At 44.7% G+C, this 17,457-nt stretch overlaps 1 protein-coding gene across 9 annotated transcripts in view; it reads left to right on the forward strand.

Annotated features, from left to right (window-relative positions):
- The window catches only part of CACNA1G (calcium voltage-gated channel subunit alpha1 G), a 380,651-nt gene that overhangs the window by 229,104 nt on the left and 134,090 nt on the right, over nucleotides 1-17,457 (forward strand). For 8 of the 9 annotated variants that reach the window (XM_056550710.1, XM_056550703.1, XM_056550705.1 and 5 more), the window contains 5 exons: nucleotides 3,453-3,521; nucleotides 8,015-8,090; nucleotides 8,971-9,158; nucleotides 9,253-9,669; nucleotides 13,349-13,449. In XM_056550710.1, coding sequence (XP_056406685.1) covers nucleotides 3,453-3,521; nucleotides 8,015-8,090; nucleotides 8,971-9,158; nucleotides 9,253-9,669; nucleotides 13,349-13,449 — 851 coding nt within the window. The remainder of the gene's footprint in view (nucleotides 1-3,452; nucleotides 3,522-8,014; nucleotides 8,091-8,970; nucleotides 9,159-9,252; nucleotides 9,670-13,348; nucleotides 13,450-17,457) is intronic. The other variant, XM_056550708.1, reaches the window with a different exon arrangement.

Below are 17,457 nucleotides of genomic sequence, written 5' to 3' on the forward strand. Positions count from 1 at the left end.
CGTCGATCGGACACCGAGGAGGCAGGTAAGGGCCCTCCCGGTGTCCGGTCAGCTGTTCGGGACGCCGCGATTTCACCGCGGTGGTCCCGAACAGCCCGACTGAGCAGCCGGGTCACTTTCAGTTTCACTTTAGAAGGGGCGGTCAGCTTTGACCGCCGCTTCTAAAGGGTTAATACCGCACATCGCCGCGATCGGCGATGTGTGGTATTAGCCGCGGGTCCCGGCCGTTGATGAGCGCCGGGACCGACGCGATATGATGCAGGATCGCGGCGTGATCCCGCTTCATATCGCGGGAGCCGGCGCAGGACGTAAATATACGTCCTGCGTCGTTAAGGGGTTAAAACATCAACCATTTAATTATATTATTATATAATACTGTTAAATGCTAAATCCACCTGAACAATCAAGGATAATGGATATTGAACCAATGAAAATAATGGGTACTGCTAAGTCATCAGGGATAGTACAGAAAACTGACAAAAGCTTTTAAGCGCTAATGTACAGTAGTGGAAATATAAAGTAGGTACAAAGTATGTAATTTTTTATTTCCCTTATGGATGTTAAAGGGTCTGTTTACACATAGCGCATCCGCAGCATATTTCATACTGCAGATGCGTTGACAGCAGTCACAAAAGTGAGCTCCCTGCTGCGTCTGGGTAACTCTGTGTGTCCACTCGTTCCCCTGTAGACACAATGGGGGAGATTTATCAAAACCTGTGCAAAGGAAAAGTTGCCCCTAGCAACCAATCAGATTGCTTCTTTCATTTTGCAAAGGCCTTGTTAAAAATGAAAGAAGCGAGCTGATTGGTTGCTATGGGCAACTTTTCCTCTGGACAGGTTTTGATAAATCTCCCCCAGTGTCTGCTCGTAGCAGATGTGCTGCCGGAAATCCGCCGCTATGAGCGGACACATAGAGCTACCCAGCCAAAGTAGGGAGCTCGCTCTTGTGACTGCGGTGGGCACATCCACAGCGTGAAATACAATGCTGATGCGCATACCCTTAAAGGGGTACTCTGGTGGGAAACAATTTTTTTGAACCCTTTAAGGATCAAGCATTTTTCAGTTCTTGCACTTTTGTTTTTTCCTCCTTACATTTTAAAAATCATAACCCTTTCATTTTTGCACCTAAAAATCCATATGATGGCTTTTTTTTGCGCCACTGATTCTACTTTGTAATGACATCAGTTATTTTACCCAAAAATCTACAGCAAAACGGAAAAAAACCCACTGTGCAACAAAATTCAAGAAAAGCGCCATTTAGTAACTTTTGGGGGCTTCCATTTCTACGTAGTACATTTTTCGGTAAAAATTACACCTTATCTTTATTCTGTAGGTCCATACAATAAAAATTATATCCTAATTTTATAGGTTTGATTTTGTCGTACTTCTGGAAAAAAAAATATATAACTTTTTCATTTTTCCACTAACGGGGCGGGATGAGGGCAAATTTTTTTGCGCTGTGCTCTGAAGTTTTAATCGGTACCATGTTTGTTATGATCTGACTTTTTTATTGCTTTTAATTCATTTTTTTATGGTATAGAAAAATGACAAAAAATACGCGACTTTGGACTTTGGAATTTTTTTTTTGCACTTACGCCATTGACCGAGCGGTTTAATTAACAATATATTTTAATGGTTCGGACATTTATGCACGCAACGATACCACATATGATTTATTAGGGAAGGGCTGAAATCACATTTATTAACTTTTTTAAAACTTTTTTTATGCAGTGTTATAGCCCCCTTTAGGGGCTGTAACATTGCATATTCTGATTGAAGGCACTGTTCAATGCATTGCCATAGGAATGCATTGATCAGTGTTTTCTGCACTTGATTGCTCAAGCCTGGATTTCAGGCTTGGAGCAATCAAATGCTGATCGGACAGCCGGGAAGAAGGTAAGACACCTCCCGCTGTCCTCTCAGCTGTTCGGGATGCCGCAATTTCACCGCAACGGTCCCGAACAGCTCTGCTGAGCTAACCGGCAGTGTATTCTCCCGTTTTAGATGCCGCAATCAAGTTTGATCGCAGTGTCTAAAAGGTTAATACCGGATATCAGCCCGATAAGTGATGTCTGGTATTAGCCGTGGGTCCTGGTTGCTGATAGCAACCGGGATCCCGCAGATACGAAGCGCGCTACAACATATCTCTAATATACTTTAATTTAGTTTAAAATCACTTTTAAATTCGGCCACTAGGGATCACCCTCCTAGTGGCCAAATGCAGTGACGTCACTACTGAATTTCGACTCATTTAAGCCTGGCAATGAGTTGAAATTCAGGCACTGTGGTGCTCGCTCTCGTCTGTCAATCAAACAGGCGAAAGCGAGCACGCTGATAGCTGGAGCTGCGCGCATTGGCCAGCTCCACTGGCCTCGCGCACGGCTCCGCCCGCCCCCGTTACCCTGTCCCTGTGCCCACTAGTGTCACATGTGCCCCCGCGAGCGCGATCGCTACCATCACCGCTAGCGGGGTCCCTGTGGCGGCTCTGTTCCCCGTCCCTGTCAGCTCTCGAGGTACGGGAACAGATTTAAAAGCCTTGCGCGCAGCTAACGTAGTACTGCGCATGAGCAGTACTACGCAAATAGCGTAGGGCTAACGCCTGGCTCCTAGCGCTGCCTACGTTAGCCCTATGCTATTTGTGTAGTGCTGCGTCTGCGCAGTACTACGCTAGCTGCGCACGAGGCTTTTAAATCTGTCCCTGTACCCTGAGAGCTGACAGGGACTGGGGACAGGGCCGTGCTCGGCATTCTTGTGACACCGCTAGTGGGCACAGGGACCCCGCTAGCGGTGATGGTATCGCTCGCGGGGGGCACATTTGATGGCACAGTGATGGTAGCGATCGCGCTCGCGGGAGGCATTCTTGTGACACTATGACATTAGACAATAGGGTGCCTCCAGCTGTTTCACAATTACAATTCTCAGCATGGCCTGACAGCTAATAGCAATCATGGCATGCTGGGATTTGTAGTTGGGAAACAGCTGGAGGCACCCTATTAGATAAATAAAACACTCATGCATAGAAGATGTGAGGGCGGAAGCAATCGTCCAGCAAGGCATCAGTGACGTCGCGCCTGTTGGGAAGCGCTGCTTCCTGCCCTGCTTTATAGAGCAGATTTAGAAGCACTAAATCTGCTCTATTAAAGGGATTAAAAAATGTTTTGAAGCCAGGTAGGGGGTTAGGGCTAGATTACTACTAGGTAGGGACATATTAGATTATATAGTACTTGGTGGGAGCTACACTTTAAGGAGTATTCCCATCCTATTGCCCTATCCTGTGGACAAAGTGATTAGTGGGGGTCCAACCACTTTAAACCAGTTAGAAATGTTCCAGTTATGCATAGAGATATGGTGTCTAGCTACAATATTTTTAACCTACATTGGTTTTTCTGGAACAAATTAATACTGTAGCATGAGGGTCTATTGTACTATATTAATTTTCTGTTTTCTCGCAGGAAGTATCCAAGAGAGAAGACATTAGTGCACACCTCAGTTGTATCCACCTGCCTATTGACTCCCTTGTGGTGAGCATGTTTTTAACCCATGATATTTTCCCATTTAATGCTAAGCATTTGTCTTTGTCTTGTTATTGTTGTAGATATAGGCATTGGAGATGTAATAACTTGAAAAACAGCTTTGTTATCATAAGACACATGGCTCCAGTTTGTCTCCTACATATCTTCCCTGTGTCTTCTCTTTGTACACCAGTTACCACCTTACTATGAATAGCCAATGCCTCGGCCAACCAGCTAATTTTCCCTCTAGTGTTATTATGTTGTATACAAAACCAGACAACTATCCCTCTAGTGTTATCTGTGTTGTATTTACACTGCTCAAAAAAAATAAAGGGAACACTAAGATAACACATCCTAGATCTGAATGAATGAACTAATCGTATGAAATACTTTCGTCTTTATATAGTTGAATGTGCTGACAACAAAATCGCACAAAAATTATCAATGGAAATCAAATTTATCAACCCATAGAGATCTGGATATGGAGTCACACTCAAAATCAAAGTGGAAAACCACACTACAGGCTGATACAACTTCATGTAATATCCTTAAAACAAGTAAAAATGAGGCTCAGTACTGTGTGTGGCCTCCACGTGCCCGTATGACTGCCCTACAATGCCTGGGCATGCTCCTGATGACAGACTGTGGTGCAACGTGGCGTTGGTGGATGGAGTGAGACATGATGTCCCAGATGTGCTCAATCGGATTCAGGTCTGGGGAACGGGTGGGCCAGTCCATAGCATCAATGCCTTCCTCTTGCAGGAACTGCTGACACACTCCAGCCACATGAAGTCTATCATTGTCTTGCATTAGGAGGAACCCAGGGCCAACCGCACCAGCTTAAGGTCTCACAAGGGGTCTGAGGATCTCGTCTGGGTACCTAAAGCACATGGAGGGCTGTACAGCCCCCCAAAGAAATGCCACCCCACACCATTACTGACCCACCACCAAACCGGTCATGCTGGAGGATGTTGCAGGCAGCAGAATGTTCTCCATGGCGTCTCCAGACTCTGTCATGTCTGTCACATGTGCTCAGTGTGAGCATACTTTCATCTGAGAAGAGCACAAGGCGCCAGTGGCGAATTTGCCAATCTTGGTGTTCTCTGACAAATGCCAAACGTCCTGCACGGTGTTGGGCTGTAAGCACAACCCTCACCTGTGGATGTCTGGCCCTCATACCACCCTCATGGAGTCTGTTTCTGACCATTTGAGTGGACACATGCACATTTGTGGCCTGCTGAAAGTCATTTTGCAGGGCTCTGGCCGTGCTCCTCCTGCTCCTCCTTGCACAAAGGCGGAGGTAACGGTCCTGCTGCTGGGTTGTTGCCCTCCTATGGCCTCCTCCACGTCTCCTGATGTACTGTCCTGTCTCCTGGTAGTGCCTCTGTGCTCTGGACACTACGCTGACAGACACAGCAAACCTTCTTGCCACAGCTCGCATTGATGTGCCATCCTGGATGAGCTGTACTACCTGAGCCACTTGTGTGGGTTTGAAGACTCAGTTTCATGCTACCACTAGAGTGAAAGCACCGCCAGCATTCCAAAGTGACCAAAACATCAGCCAGGAAGCATAGGAACTGAGAAGTGGTCTGTGGTCACCACCTGCAGAACCACTCCTTTATTGAAAGTGTGTTGCTAATTGTCTATAATTTCCACCTGTTGTCTGTTCCATTTTCACAACAGCATGTGAAATAGATTGTCAATCAGTGTTGCTTCCTGAGTGAACAGTGTGATTTCACAGAAGTGTCATTGACTTGGAGTTACATTGTGTTGTTTAAGTGTTTCCTTTAGTTTTTCTGAGCAGTGTATTTTATCCTACACCTGGCATGTCTTGTCTAATTCTATTTCAAACAAATAACAGAAATACCTGCGTCTGGTGAACTTTTTTTAAATTATTTTTTTTCGGGGGGGGGGGGCGGGGGGGGGGGTTACATAGGATCTACAGTTAAACAATGGCTAGAGCTGTAAAGTAGACTTGATAGCCTTTCCCGGAGAATACAAATATTTCCCAGTTTTAACTATAGATCAAGCAGTTAAACATAAACCTATCATGTTTCCTGTTGAAATGTTCGTCTTGATGTAACATAGTAACATAGTAATATAGTTCACAAGGTTGAAAAAAGACCAGAGTCCATCAAGTTCAAACTATATCCCTACTGAGTCCCTATTGAGTTGAGTTGATCCAGAGGTAAAAACTCCTTCCTGACTCCAAATATGGCATCAGAATAAATCCCTGGATCAACCTTCTGTCCCTATAAATCTAGTATCCATAACCTGTAATGTTATTACTCTCCAAAAATGCATCCAGGCCCGTTTTGAACTCTATTACAGAGTTCACCATGACCACCTCCTCCGGGAGAGAATTCCACAGTCTCACTGCTCTTACAGTAAAGAACCCCCGTCTGTGCTGGTGTAGGAACCTTCTTTCCTCTAGACGTAGAGGATGTCCCCTTGTTATAGATAAAGTCCTGGGTATAAATAGGTCATGGGAGAGATCTCTGTACTGTCCCCTGATATATTTATACATAGTTATTAGGTTGCCCCTAAGCCTTCTTTTTTCTAAACTAAATAACCCTAATTCTGATAATCTTTCTGGGTACTGTAGTTCTCCCATACCCCATATTACCATGGTTACCCGTCTTTGAACCCTCTCCAGCTCCACTATATCTTTCTTGTACACTGGTGCCCAGTACTGTACACAGTATTCCATGTGTGGTCTGACCAGTTCTGTACACAGTATTCTATGTGTGGTCTGACCAGTACTGTACACAGTATTCTATGTGTGGTCTGACCAGTACTGTACACAGTATTCTATGTGTGGTCTGACCAGTACTGTACACAGTATTCTATGTGTGGTCTGACCAGTACTGTACACAGTATTATATGTGTGGTCTGACCAGTACTGTACACAGTATTCCATGTGTGGTCTGACCAGTACTGTACACAGTATTCCATGTGTGGTCTGACCAGTACTGTACACAGTATTATATGTGTGGTCTGACCAGTACTGTACACAGTATTCCATGTGTGGTCTGACCAGTACTGTACACAGTATTCCATGTGTGGTCTGACCAGTACTGTACACAGTATTCTATGTGTGGTCTGACCAGTACTGTACACAGTATTCTATGTGTGGTCTGACCAGTACTGTACACAGTATTCTATGTGTGGTCTGACCAGTACTGTACACAGTATTCTATGTGTGGTCTGACCAGTACTGTACACAGTATTCTATGTGTGGTCTGACTAGTGATTTGTACAGCGGTAGAATTATTTCCTTGTCGTGGGCATCTATGCCCCTATTGATGCACCCCATGATTTTATTAGCCTTGGCAGCAGCTGCCCGATGTAAGGATATCAATAAAAAGGACCCCCATTAGTGTAATGTCTTCTTTATACGGTGGGAGCTATGTTTTCTGAAATGGAATAATCTGTGGTTAGAAGGGGGATAGGACATTTGACTGGTGTAATGAATCGCCCTTCCCGTAAGCTGACCGAGGAGGGGAACCTGACTATTAATAGGCAATACCTCGCACACCAGACAACTATCTTCCATGTCCTCAAAACAGACTAGGGGGAATTGATCAATGTTTTTTGTGTAGCTTTTGGTAGAAAACTGTTGCACATTTTTGAGCAATTATTTGTGTTCAACTCTTTCTGTGTTTTGTACAAAAATCGAGATCATTGCAACGGATAAAAGCATTGATAACTTCCTTCTTGGGCACCACTAAGTATATGAATATTTTTGTTTTCTTTCTTATATTTTAATATACCGTATGTTCTCCACACTTATGTATGTCCTTTTCTCTTTCTTTTTGTAAGTACTGTACCTTGTATAATAAACCCTAAAACCTATGTCCCTATGGAGTATAAGTTGAGGCTTGTGCAGAGAACTGTGGTGTCCTGCCTGCCATAAGTGATGGGTGGTGGCAGTGTTTGTGTGTGGACTGGTTTTAAGGTGCACGTAACACTTTTGGGGCCTGTTGCCATAGGTGTGCGTGAATTGTGAAGTAAGTGCGGAGGCCCTCACATCCCAAGGTCACGTGTTCAGGGAAGACCAGAGAGGGTTGGGACATGTGGACCTACAAACAGTGATTCCTGACAAAATTAGTGGCAGTGTGTTTTATTTTTATTTTGTGGACTGCCTAAGAGTTTAATTTATGCTCATTTCTGCAACCTTAGGAGGAGATGAGAGCAAGATTGAGTAATTGCAGATAAACCAACCCCCTATAAATCAGATCTCAGTCACATGCTAGTGAAGCGCAGACATGACAATTATATATGTAGAGTAAAGGGAATAATTGCATAAGGAATACTAGGAAAAATGGTTGGGAGTAGTTGAGAGAACTTATCCACCAAAGTTCAGCATGGGAGAAGTGGATCAGGTTAGAGGTTTAGCCCCAGGCCCAACACCGATTTAATGAGATGTTTGTATTTGGACATAAAACTGGTATAAACTGAATATACATTTATTAACTATTATCTTACCTTTTAAATTGCAGGGTGGCAGCTCCTTGTCTGGCTCTGAAAGCGCTCCAGATGAATGTGGAATTCGCAAAAGCCTTTCTAATGTGTCTTGTGAGTAAGGATAATGGTCTATACAACTCCATGGTGGGGATGTATAAGAGCTATAAATAAACATAAGAAAACAAAATATCAGGACATCAAGTCACAGCAGATTACCTATATTATAATTAACTATTTCAACTTAAGAGAATCTGTTCATCCGCACTAAGTATACTGGGTTATAGTATCATAGTTTTGGTATAAGAGCTTTAAAATGAAGGGTAACAAAAAATTTTATGTTAGGTATTTCCATAATTCTGCCCATTACAAGGTCCTTGCCATTGCGTTCCAGCATGCCTTGAAGGCAGGGAGCCAGCTTGCACAGCTCCCCTGCCTCATCAATATTCCTCCCCCGGCCCGCCCCCTTCTGTGACGTGGGAGCCAAGTGTAAGGAGCAGAGCGTTAATCAGCCCCCAGCTCTCATGTCACTGAAGGGGGCAGGCCAGGGGGGAATATTGATGAGGCAGGGGAGCTGAGCAATGGCGCGCTGGAACACAATAGCAAGGACCTTGTAACGGGCAGAACTATGGAAATACCTAACCTAAAGATGTAAGTTACCATTCATTTTAAAGCTTCTTACCCTCACTATAACCCGGTATAATGGTAAACAGCTGTCAGATTCTCTTTAAGATAAGCATATAACCTATACACCAAAAAAGTATTATATTGACTATTTACAGTTACAACTTACCCAAATTACATGCGAAAGTTTTTATTAAATTTTTATTGTAATTTTACCTTTATGCATCCTTTTCTCTTTGCTTCCAGCATGCTACAACTACTTCAAGTGGCTGAGAAAAATTGTAACCCTGTACTTATTTTTGTGCACATTATGAGCGCTCTAGAATTGCTGTAACTTATTAAGTCAATAATGAATTAACTCTTTTTTTAGTTACTCCATTACATCATGGATTACCAGAAGTAAAGGCCAATTTACAACCACCTCTCATCATTCATACAGCTGCCACCCCCATGCCTGTGCCCAAAAATTCTCTGTTTGGAGAACTATCTCTGAGTTGTGAATCCAGGAGACAGAGCAGCGTTTCTGATGGTCCTCATGGCACTGAGATCAAGCCGATGGTATGACTGGTACAATTTTCATGCCAATGGAACTAAATCTTTTTGTAGGAAAAAGAACACACCAAACTTTTCTTTCCTGTTTTCGTTCTTTTAGTCTAGTGCCCGGAATTCCACCCATAGTTCTTGGGGAGCCGTGTGCAGTTGGAACAGTCGGAGGTCCAGTTGGAACAGTATTGGACGAGCGTCCAGCATTAAGAGACAAGTGCAGAGTGGTGAACATAAATCCTTGCTCGCTGCTGATGGAAAGGAGAGTTCTGAAGGCGAGACATCAGATGAGGAGTTGTCCATCCGGAAAGGCTCTTCTTGTAATGTAATGGAACTGGTGGGCAAACGAGAAGCACTTGACACATTGCACGTTCCTTACACGTATGCATTACAGAATAAACCCAGCCTTCCAGTAGACTATCAGGGCTGTAATGGGAAAACTGTGCTGCCTAATGTGACACCTCAGCCCCATGTTGATGAGCCCAAAGTTGATTACAGCAATAATATTGATGATGATGTGAATATGGTAAGCATCTCTATGTCAAATATAGGCGTTTTCTGTAACATATGTTCAAGGTACCTTAAAAGTGGATGTCCATAGTTAGAGAAACAAAAACAGTGTCCTCAGTTTGCATGTGGTATTGCAACTTTGCTTTATTTTTTCTAACAGAATTGAGCTGCAATACCAAACACAAACTGAGGACAAGAGTGGGGCTGTTTCTGGAAGAAATCAGCTATGTTGTATGAATGCTGGATAACCCCCTAAGGCAGTGATCTTCAACCTGCAGACCTCCAGATGTTGCAAAACTACAACTCCCAGCATGCCCGGACAGCCGTTGGCAGTCCGGGCATGCTGGGAGTTGTAGTTTTGCAACATCTGGAGGTCCGCAGGTTGAAGACCACTGCCCTAAGGGTACGTACGTTCACTCTTGCGTATTTTCTGCTGCAGATCTGCTTCAGCAGATTTTGTTGGCCATTGACTTCAATGGGTAGCAAAATCTGCCAAAGCAAATCTGCAGCAGAAAATATGCACATGTGAATGTACCCTGAGCAGACACACTGTGATGTGCGAGTCGCCGTGTATGCGCGGTGTACTCGCACACATCGCGGCCGCTCCCCCTGCTCAATGAGCTAGGCCAAGAGCTGCCGCGATGTGTGGGTATACTGCTCATGTGCGCGGCGACTCGCACATCGCAGTGTGTCTGCTCGGAGCGGCTTATTGATGCTCCTGAGCAGGCACATATAAAGCCAGCATATAGAGGTCCTTCAACGGCGGATCCGCAGCGAAATACGCTGCAAAAATACGCACATGTGAACGTACCCTAAGGGTGCGTTCCCACTTGGTGTATACGCAGCGTATTTCACGCTGCGCAAAATTTGCGGCAGCAGCGGGAAATACGCTGCGTATTCCTTGCTCACTATACACTCATGGCTTTCTGGCGGCAGCCCTATATGTGTAGTGAGTTTTGGAGGCGGAGCCATGTGTCGGCCTGACTGTGACGCCTCCAAAACTCAATGCACGCATAGGGCTGCCGCCAGAAAGCCCTCTGTGTAGTGAGCAAGGAATACGCTGTGTATTTCCCGCTGCTGCCGCAAATTTTGCGCAGCGTGACATACGATGCATATACGCCAGGTGGGAACGCACCCTAAATGGTATCAAACAGTGGTTCACAGAATGTTTAGCTTTATTTTTAACCCCTTCCCTCTAAGGACGTATAAGTGAGTACATCCTTGGAAGAGTGGCCCGGCTTTGGAGCAGGAATGTGACATCATCACGTCTATGTACCATGCTCCCCGAGGCCGAAATCTATAGAGAGGAGGAAAAGATGATACCACAAAAAAAAACAAAAAATCGCGGCATCATTAAGGGGTTAATAGGTGGGGCAATTGCTTCTGAATGCTACTGTTTGTATTAAAACATATGACTGCAGACAAAAGTATTTGCGCCAAAAAAAGTACTTTTGCCTGATACGCTCCAGACACAGACCTTAATGAATTCCGCCCAATGTTTTTTGACATTTATGCCTCTTGACGCACCCCACGATTTTATTTGCCTTGGCAGCAGCTGCCTGGCAGTGATCTCAAAATAGTAGGTTTAGTTTATACTGTACATTTTTGTTGCATTTTGAAATGCAATAGAAAATTGGATTTGGAAAAATATGTGTTTTACCAAAAATTGTCACTGTTTTATTTGTTTTTTTGTTTAGGTGAAACACATTTATAAAAAACAAACAAAAAAATGTCCCTGAGGGTCTCAGGGTAATTGTATACTGATCAACCTTTAAGGGGTTGCCCCCTCTCGGGGATAAGCCCTTACTAGATACCCTCCCCTAGAAAACAACTTTTATTGAATTTATATTAAAAAAGTCTTATAACCCCTTCACACGTTTTAAAATTATCAGCAATGCAGTACTGTGCTTCAGTGGGGATATTCTATTGACCCCCTACTGTATACGGTATCACTGGAGCTATGGTGCCTAAATAGTGTATATGATTGGTTTGCTACAGTATCTGCATCACCTAACCATAGACTACCAGTCCTATTAATAGTTCAAAATCTGCCGCTGGTTAAAACACAATCAGAACCTCCCCGACGTTTCGCGGATGAATCCGCTTTGTCAAGGGTTGCAAGGCAACCCGATCGTGGTGATGCCCTGTATTAACCCTTCAGACACGGCGATCAAAGCTGACCGCCGCGTCTGAAGCAAAAGAGACACTAACCCGGCTGTTCGGGACCACCGCAATTTCACCGCGGCGGTCCCGAACAGCCCGACTGAATTGCCGGGTTAGTGCTTACAGGACACCGGGGGGGACCTTACCTGCCTCCTCGGTGTCTTCTCCGTTCAGGGATCCCCTGTATGGCCGGCGCTCTCCTTCCTCGTCATCACGTCGTCGCGTACGTGCGTCGGCGTGCGTAACGGCGACGGAGAGTGAGGATACCCGGCCGGCAGCAGAGATGTTCCGGAGCGACGGGGACACGGCGACAGCGATGGAGCGACATCCAGGGCAGCGGTGACGGGTCCGGAGCGGCGGGGACACGTGAGTATTACCTCCTATGCAGTGGTCTTGAATCTGCGGACCTCCAGATGTTGCAAAACTACAACTCCCAGCATGCTGGGAGTTGTAGTTTTGCAACATCTGGAGGTCCGCAGGTTGAAGACCACTATTGGGTTCAAAATCTTAATTTTTTTTGATTTTGCACCTATAAATTGGGTGCGTCTTATACGCCGGTGCGTCCTATAGGGTGAAAAATACCGTACATCATTTGAGCAGAAGGCTACAAAAAAATCCTTTTTTTGTGGGTACAAAGATGGGACTAAAAACTGTGTAAGAACATAGCCATATAGTAACTAGGCTTTACTAACCAAAGGCTATATTTACAGAATAGCACAATGTTCTTACAGTGCTATGTAAGGGTGTGTTCACACGCTCTCTGTTTTTGCGGGTTTTCCGCAGCGTTTTAGAAAGGGGCGGGCTCTTCTGGGCTGTCCATAGCAGATTGTCCGCGGCAGAATTTACGCTGCGGAAAATCCGCCGCAAGCCCCATTGAAGTCAGTAGGGACTGCGGCGGATTTTTCGCAGCGTAAATTCCGCTGCGGACAATCTGCTATGGACAGCCCAGAAGAGCCCGCCCCTTTCTAATACGCTGCGGAAAACCCGCAAAAACAGAGAGCGTGTGAACGCACCCTCAAACTTAACAGGGTTCTCAGGAGGGCAAAAAAAAATTTCAAATCAACTGGTGCTAACAGATTTGTAAATGACTTCTATTTAAAAATCTTAATCCTTCCACTACTTATCAGCTGCTGTATACTACAGAGGAAGTTGTGTATTTCTTTCCAATCTGACCACAGTGCTCTCTGCTGCCCCCACTGTCCTGTCAGAAGCAGAAGAGGTTTGTTTGCTCATGCTCTGGACAGTTCCGGACATGGGCAGAGGTGTCATCAGAGAACTCTTTGGTCAGACTGGAAAGAACTACACAACTTCCTCTGTAGTATACAGCAGCTGATAAGTGCTGGAAGGGTTAAGATTTTTAAATTGAAGTAATCTACAAATCTGTATAATTTTCTGGTACCAGGTGATTTAAAAGCATTTTGTCCTCCGGAGTACCCCTTTAACAGTGTGTAAAATGAACATTATCCTTTATTTACCATATTGTAAAATATTTAAAATTTATGGTTTTAATTTCTTTTTTTTTTTTTTTTTAGAGCAAGTGCGAAAGATTGAAAGCATGGATAACAGCTCATCTCCCCGTCTGGTGCAAGGAAAGAGAGACATGGTCCCTTTACATGTTCCCCCCTTATTCCAAGTATGTGTTGCCCAATAATAGTCTGAACTCATGCTTTCGGTCCTGTAACTTATTAGAAATAGTGAATGGAAGGCTTGTTCATAGAAGTGGCTATAACAATCTGTATTTGCTCACTGTGTTCCTGACAGAACATAATGTGATGGGGCATCAGGATTATTGAGTCTGGTATCAAACCTCTACAATATTCCGGCAAACAGTATTGCCAGTTTCATACTAGAGAATTTTAGTTAATATTTTAGTGTTCTGAGCTAACATAGTTCTGCAACCCATTATTTGTGTAATGGAAAGACTTTCATACCAGCAGTCAATGGTTTGATGTCTGAATAAGCTATGAAGAAACACAATGTTTGTTTGGCATTTTTGTGGCCTGAAAAAATGCTTAAAGGGGTATTCCAGGAAAAAGCTTTTTTTTATATATATCAACTGGCTCCAGAAAGTTAAAGGAGTACTCCGGTGCACACTTTTTTCATTTTATCCCGTCCGGGCTGCAAAATAAAAGAAAACACACTTTCTCTTACCTGCCAACGAGCCCCCGGAGCTCCGGTACACTCCGGTACAGGTGTTCGGTCCCCGGGCTGTATTCTTCTTACTTCCTGTTAGCCCGGCACGTCACACGGAGCTTCAGCCTATCACCGGCCGCAGCGATGTCCCACCTCAGCCAGTGATAGGCTGAAGCTCCGTGTGACGTGCCGAGCTATCACTGGCTGAGGCGGGACATCGCTGCGGCCGGTGATAGGCTGAAGCTCCGTGTGACGTGCAGGGCTAACAGGAAGTAAGAAGAATACAGCCCGGGGACCGAACACCTGTACCGGAGTGTACCGGAGCTCCGCGGGCTCGTTGGCAGGTAAGAGAAAGTGTGTTTTCTTTTATTTTGCAGCCCGGACGGAATAAAATGAAAAAAGTGTGCACCGGAGTACTCCTTTAAGTAGATTTGTAAATTACTTCTATTAAAAAATCTTAATCCTTTCAGTACTTATGAGCTTCTCAAGTTAAGGTTGTTCTTTTCTGTCTAAGTGCTCTCTGATGACACGTGTCTCGGGAACCGCCCAGTTTAGAAGCAAATCCCCATAGAAAACCTCTTCTAAACTGGGCGGTTCCTGAGACAGGTGTCGTCAGATAGGATTTAGACAGAAAAGAACAACCTTAACTTCAGCAGCTCATAAGTACTGAAAGGATTAAGATTTTTTTTAATATAAGTAATTTACAAATCTGTTTAACTTTCTGCAGCCAGTTGATATATATAAAAAATATTTTTCCTGGATAACCACTTTAAAAAAAACTGTCCCCTCATTTTACTCCTCCGTGAGGCTAAATTTCCACTTGGTTTTTTTTCTGGCAGTGTTTTTAGCACTGTCACTGCAGTTTTTGAGCCAAAGTCAGAAGTGGATCCATAAGCGAGGAGAAGTATAAGTCCTTCCTTTATACAGTAATCCCTCAACATACGATGGTAATCCGTTCCAAATGGACCATCGTTTGTTGAAACCATAGTATGTTGAGGGATCCGTGCAATGTAAAGTATAGGACAGTGGTCTACAACCTGCGGACCTCCAGATGTTGCAAAACTACAACACCCAGCATGGCTGGACAGCCAACGCCTGTCCCGGCATGCTGGGAGTTGTAGTTTTGCAACATCTGGAGGTCCGCAGGTTGAAGACCACTGGTATTGGAGGTTATACTCACGTGTCCCCGCCGCTCCGGACCGTCACCGCTTCCCTGGATGTCGCCACGTCCTCGGGGTGTCCCCGACGCTCCGGCAAGGCCACTGCTTCCCCGGCATCCCCGCTCTCCGTCGCTAAGCACGCTGCTCCTATTGGATGACGGGACGGCGTGCGCAGCAACGTGATGACGACGATGGAGAGAGCCGACGATGCAGGGGATCCCGAAGAGGACGCGCCGGAGCCCCGAGGACAGGTAAGTGATCGTCAGCGGACCACATGGGGCACCGTAAACGGCTATCCGGAGGCAGCTGAAGCAGTCTGTGCTTCCGGATAGCCGTTTATGTGATGGCCCCGACATACAAAAGCATTGTATGTTGATTGATGCTGCCTTCAACATGCGATGGCCTCTGAGAGGCCATCGTATGTTGAAATGATCGTATGTCGGGGCCATCGTAAGTCGGGGGGTCACTATATGTCCTATTCCTTTTGAATACACTTCTGGCTTTCGCTCAAAAACTGCAGTGGCAGAAATCCAAAAACTGCCAGAAAAAAACCAAGTGGAAACTTAGCCTGATGCAGTTATTGTGCCATTTATTTTTAAATAGTGTGTATTAGTATAGGTGTTTCTTATGGAGCGGTTTATCCCCTCCATTTTTCTTATCGCAAGTCATGTGATTCAGGTGACTCAAGCATTTCTATTAAAGATTCAGGAGAAATGCATGCATGACATTTTTCTGGCTTTTTTTCACCTATAAGTCTATGGGAGAAAAAAATTGCACAATTTCTTGAAAAAAAAAATCCAGAGCATGCTGCCATTTTGAAAAACTGGCAGGGTGAAAAAATGCCAAAAAAGTGTCATATGGGTATGTTGTTTCATATATCGCTATTGATCCCCAGCTGTCTGGCCACAACATTTTTGAGGAAAAGAAAAGACATTCGCCAAGTATGGCCTTTTTGGGGGCGTTTTATTTACAAAAACGATGTGTCTGTTACTTGACTACTATTGCAAAAAAAATTATGCCATATCATGGTATTTTATTGTATATTAGGACTGCAATATGAACATCTATATGCTATTCTCTCTTCCCAAGCATTTACATAAATAACCTAAGAGAGTAATTTTTAGTCCTAAAGAGGACCTGTGACCAACCCCCCAAAAAATTAGAATACATTATCATTAACTATTTTAGAGTACACTGATCAAACACCTCTTTACAGTTTCTTGATACGCCCTTCTGTTCCTGAGATATAAGGGTTAATCGTTTCTCTGACAATTCAGGGAATCTTAATTTTAATAATGGGAATGAATATCAGGTGATGGGCGGGATTATTCAATCAGGGGGTGTGAATGTTGTTCACTGAGAGGTGTGTCTGCCTAATATACCCCCAGATCTGAGGGTTTATAGTTTGTCTAACAATTCAGGAATCAGGCATGAACTTGGTTATTCAGAGGAAGGGTCACACCTCCTGACTGTATGATCACAAGATACGGTAATCATTCCCATTTTTTAATTAAAGGAAAACTGTCAGCTTGCTCCCCCCCACACTAAACAGCGGTACTGACTGGTAGTGCGGGGGGCACTGATCAGGTTGATGCCTACCGTGCCCTTCTTCGTTTTTCTGTATATGCTAATTAGGTGCTAACTGGCACAGGCGGGGTTACTGGCATTCCGCCCAGCTCATCAATATTCCTCCCCTCCCTCCGCCTCTACCTCTTCATTACAGAGCGGGGAGAAGAGTGAGAGGCAGAGGGAGAGGAGGAATATTGATGAGCTGGGCGACGCTGCGGACGAGCAGCACTGACGTCAGGCTGCCAGTTTTCACCTAATTAGCATGCACAGAAAAACGAAGATTTCGACCGAACCCCGGGGCGGATCCGGCCACGGTAGGCATCAAACTGATCAGCATCCCCTGCACTACCAGCCAGTACCACTGGTTAGTGTGGGGAGAGCAAGCTGACAGTTTTCCTTTAAAGGGGTTAACCAGCAGGAGTTTTTTCTTTTTTACACCTTTGCCCAATGCACATGAGATGAAAAAGACCTTCACTTACCTCCAGCATTCCCCCAGTGCCTCCAATGTCCCGCTCTGGTCCTTGGCTGTGATCCTCTTTCTATCAGAAATCATGAGCTTTGGCCTGGAGGTCTTATTGCCACGGTCGGTGATTGGCTGAGCAGCAGTATGACACTCTGGGCCCAAGCATCACGATTTCTAACAGGAAGAGGATCGGGACGCTGGAGGTAACGCGGGAATGCTGGAGGTAAGGAAAGGTTTTTTTGTTTATATCATGTGCAGTGGGCAAAGGTGTAAAAAAAAAAAAAACTCCCGCTGGATAACCCCTTTGATTTGAAAA

The sequence above is a fragment of the Hyla sarda genome, chromosome 13, assembly GCF_029499605.1.
Source record: "Hyla sarda isolate aHylSar1 chromosome 13, aHylSar1.hap1, whole genome shotgun sequence".
In the NCBI taxonomy this organism is placed as follows: Eukaryota; Metazoa; Chordata; class Amphibia; order Anura; family Hylidae; genus Hyla; species Hyla sarda.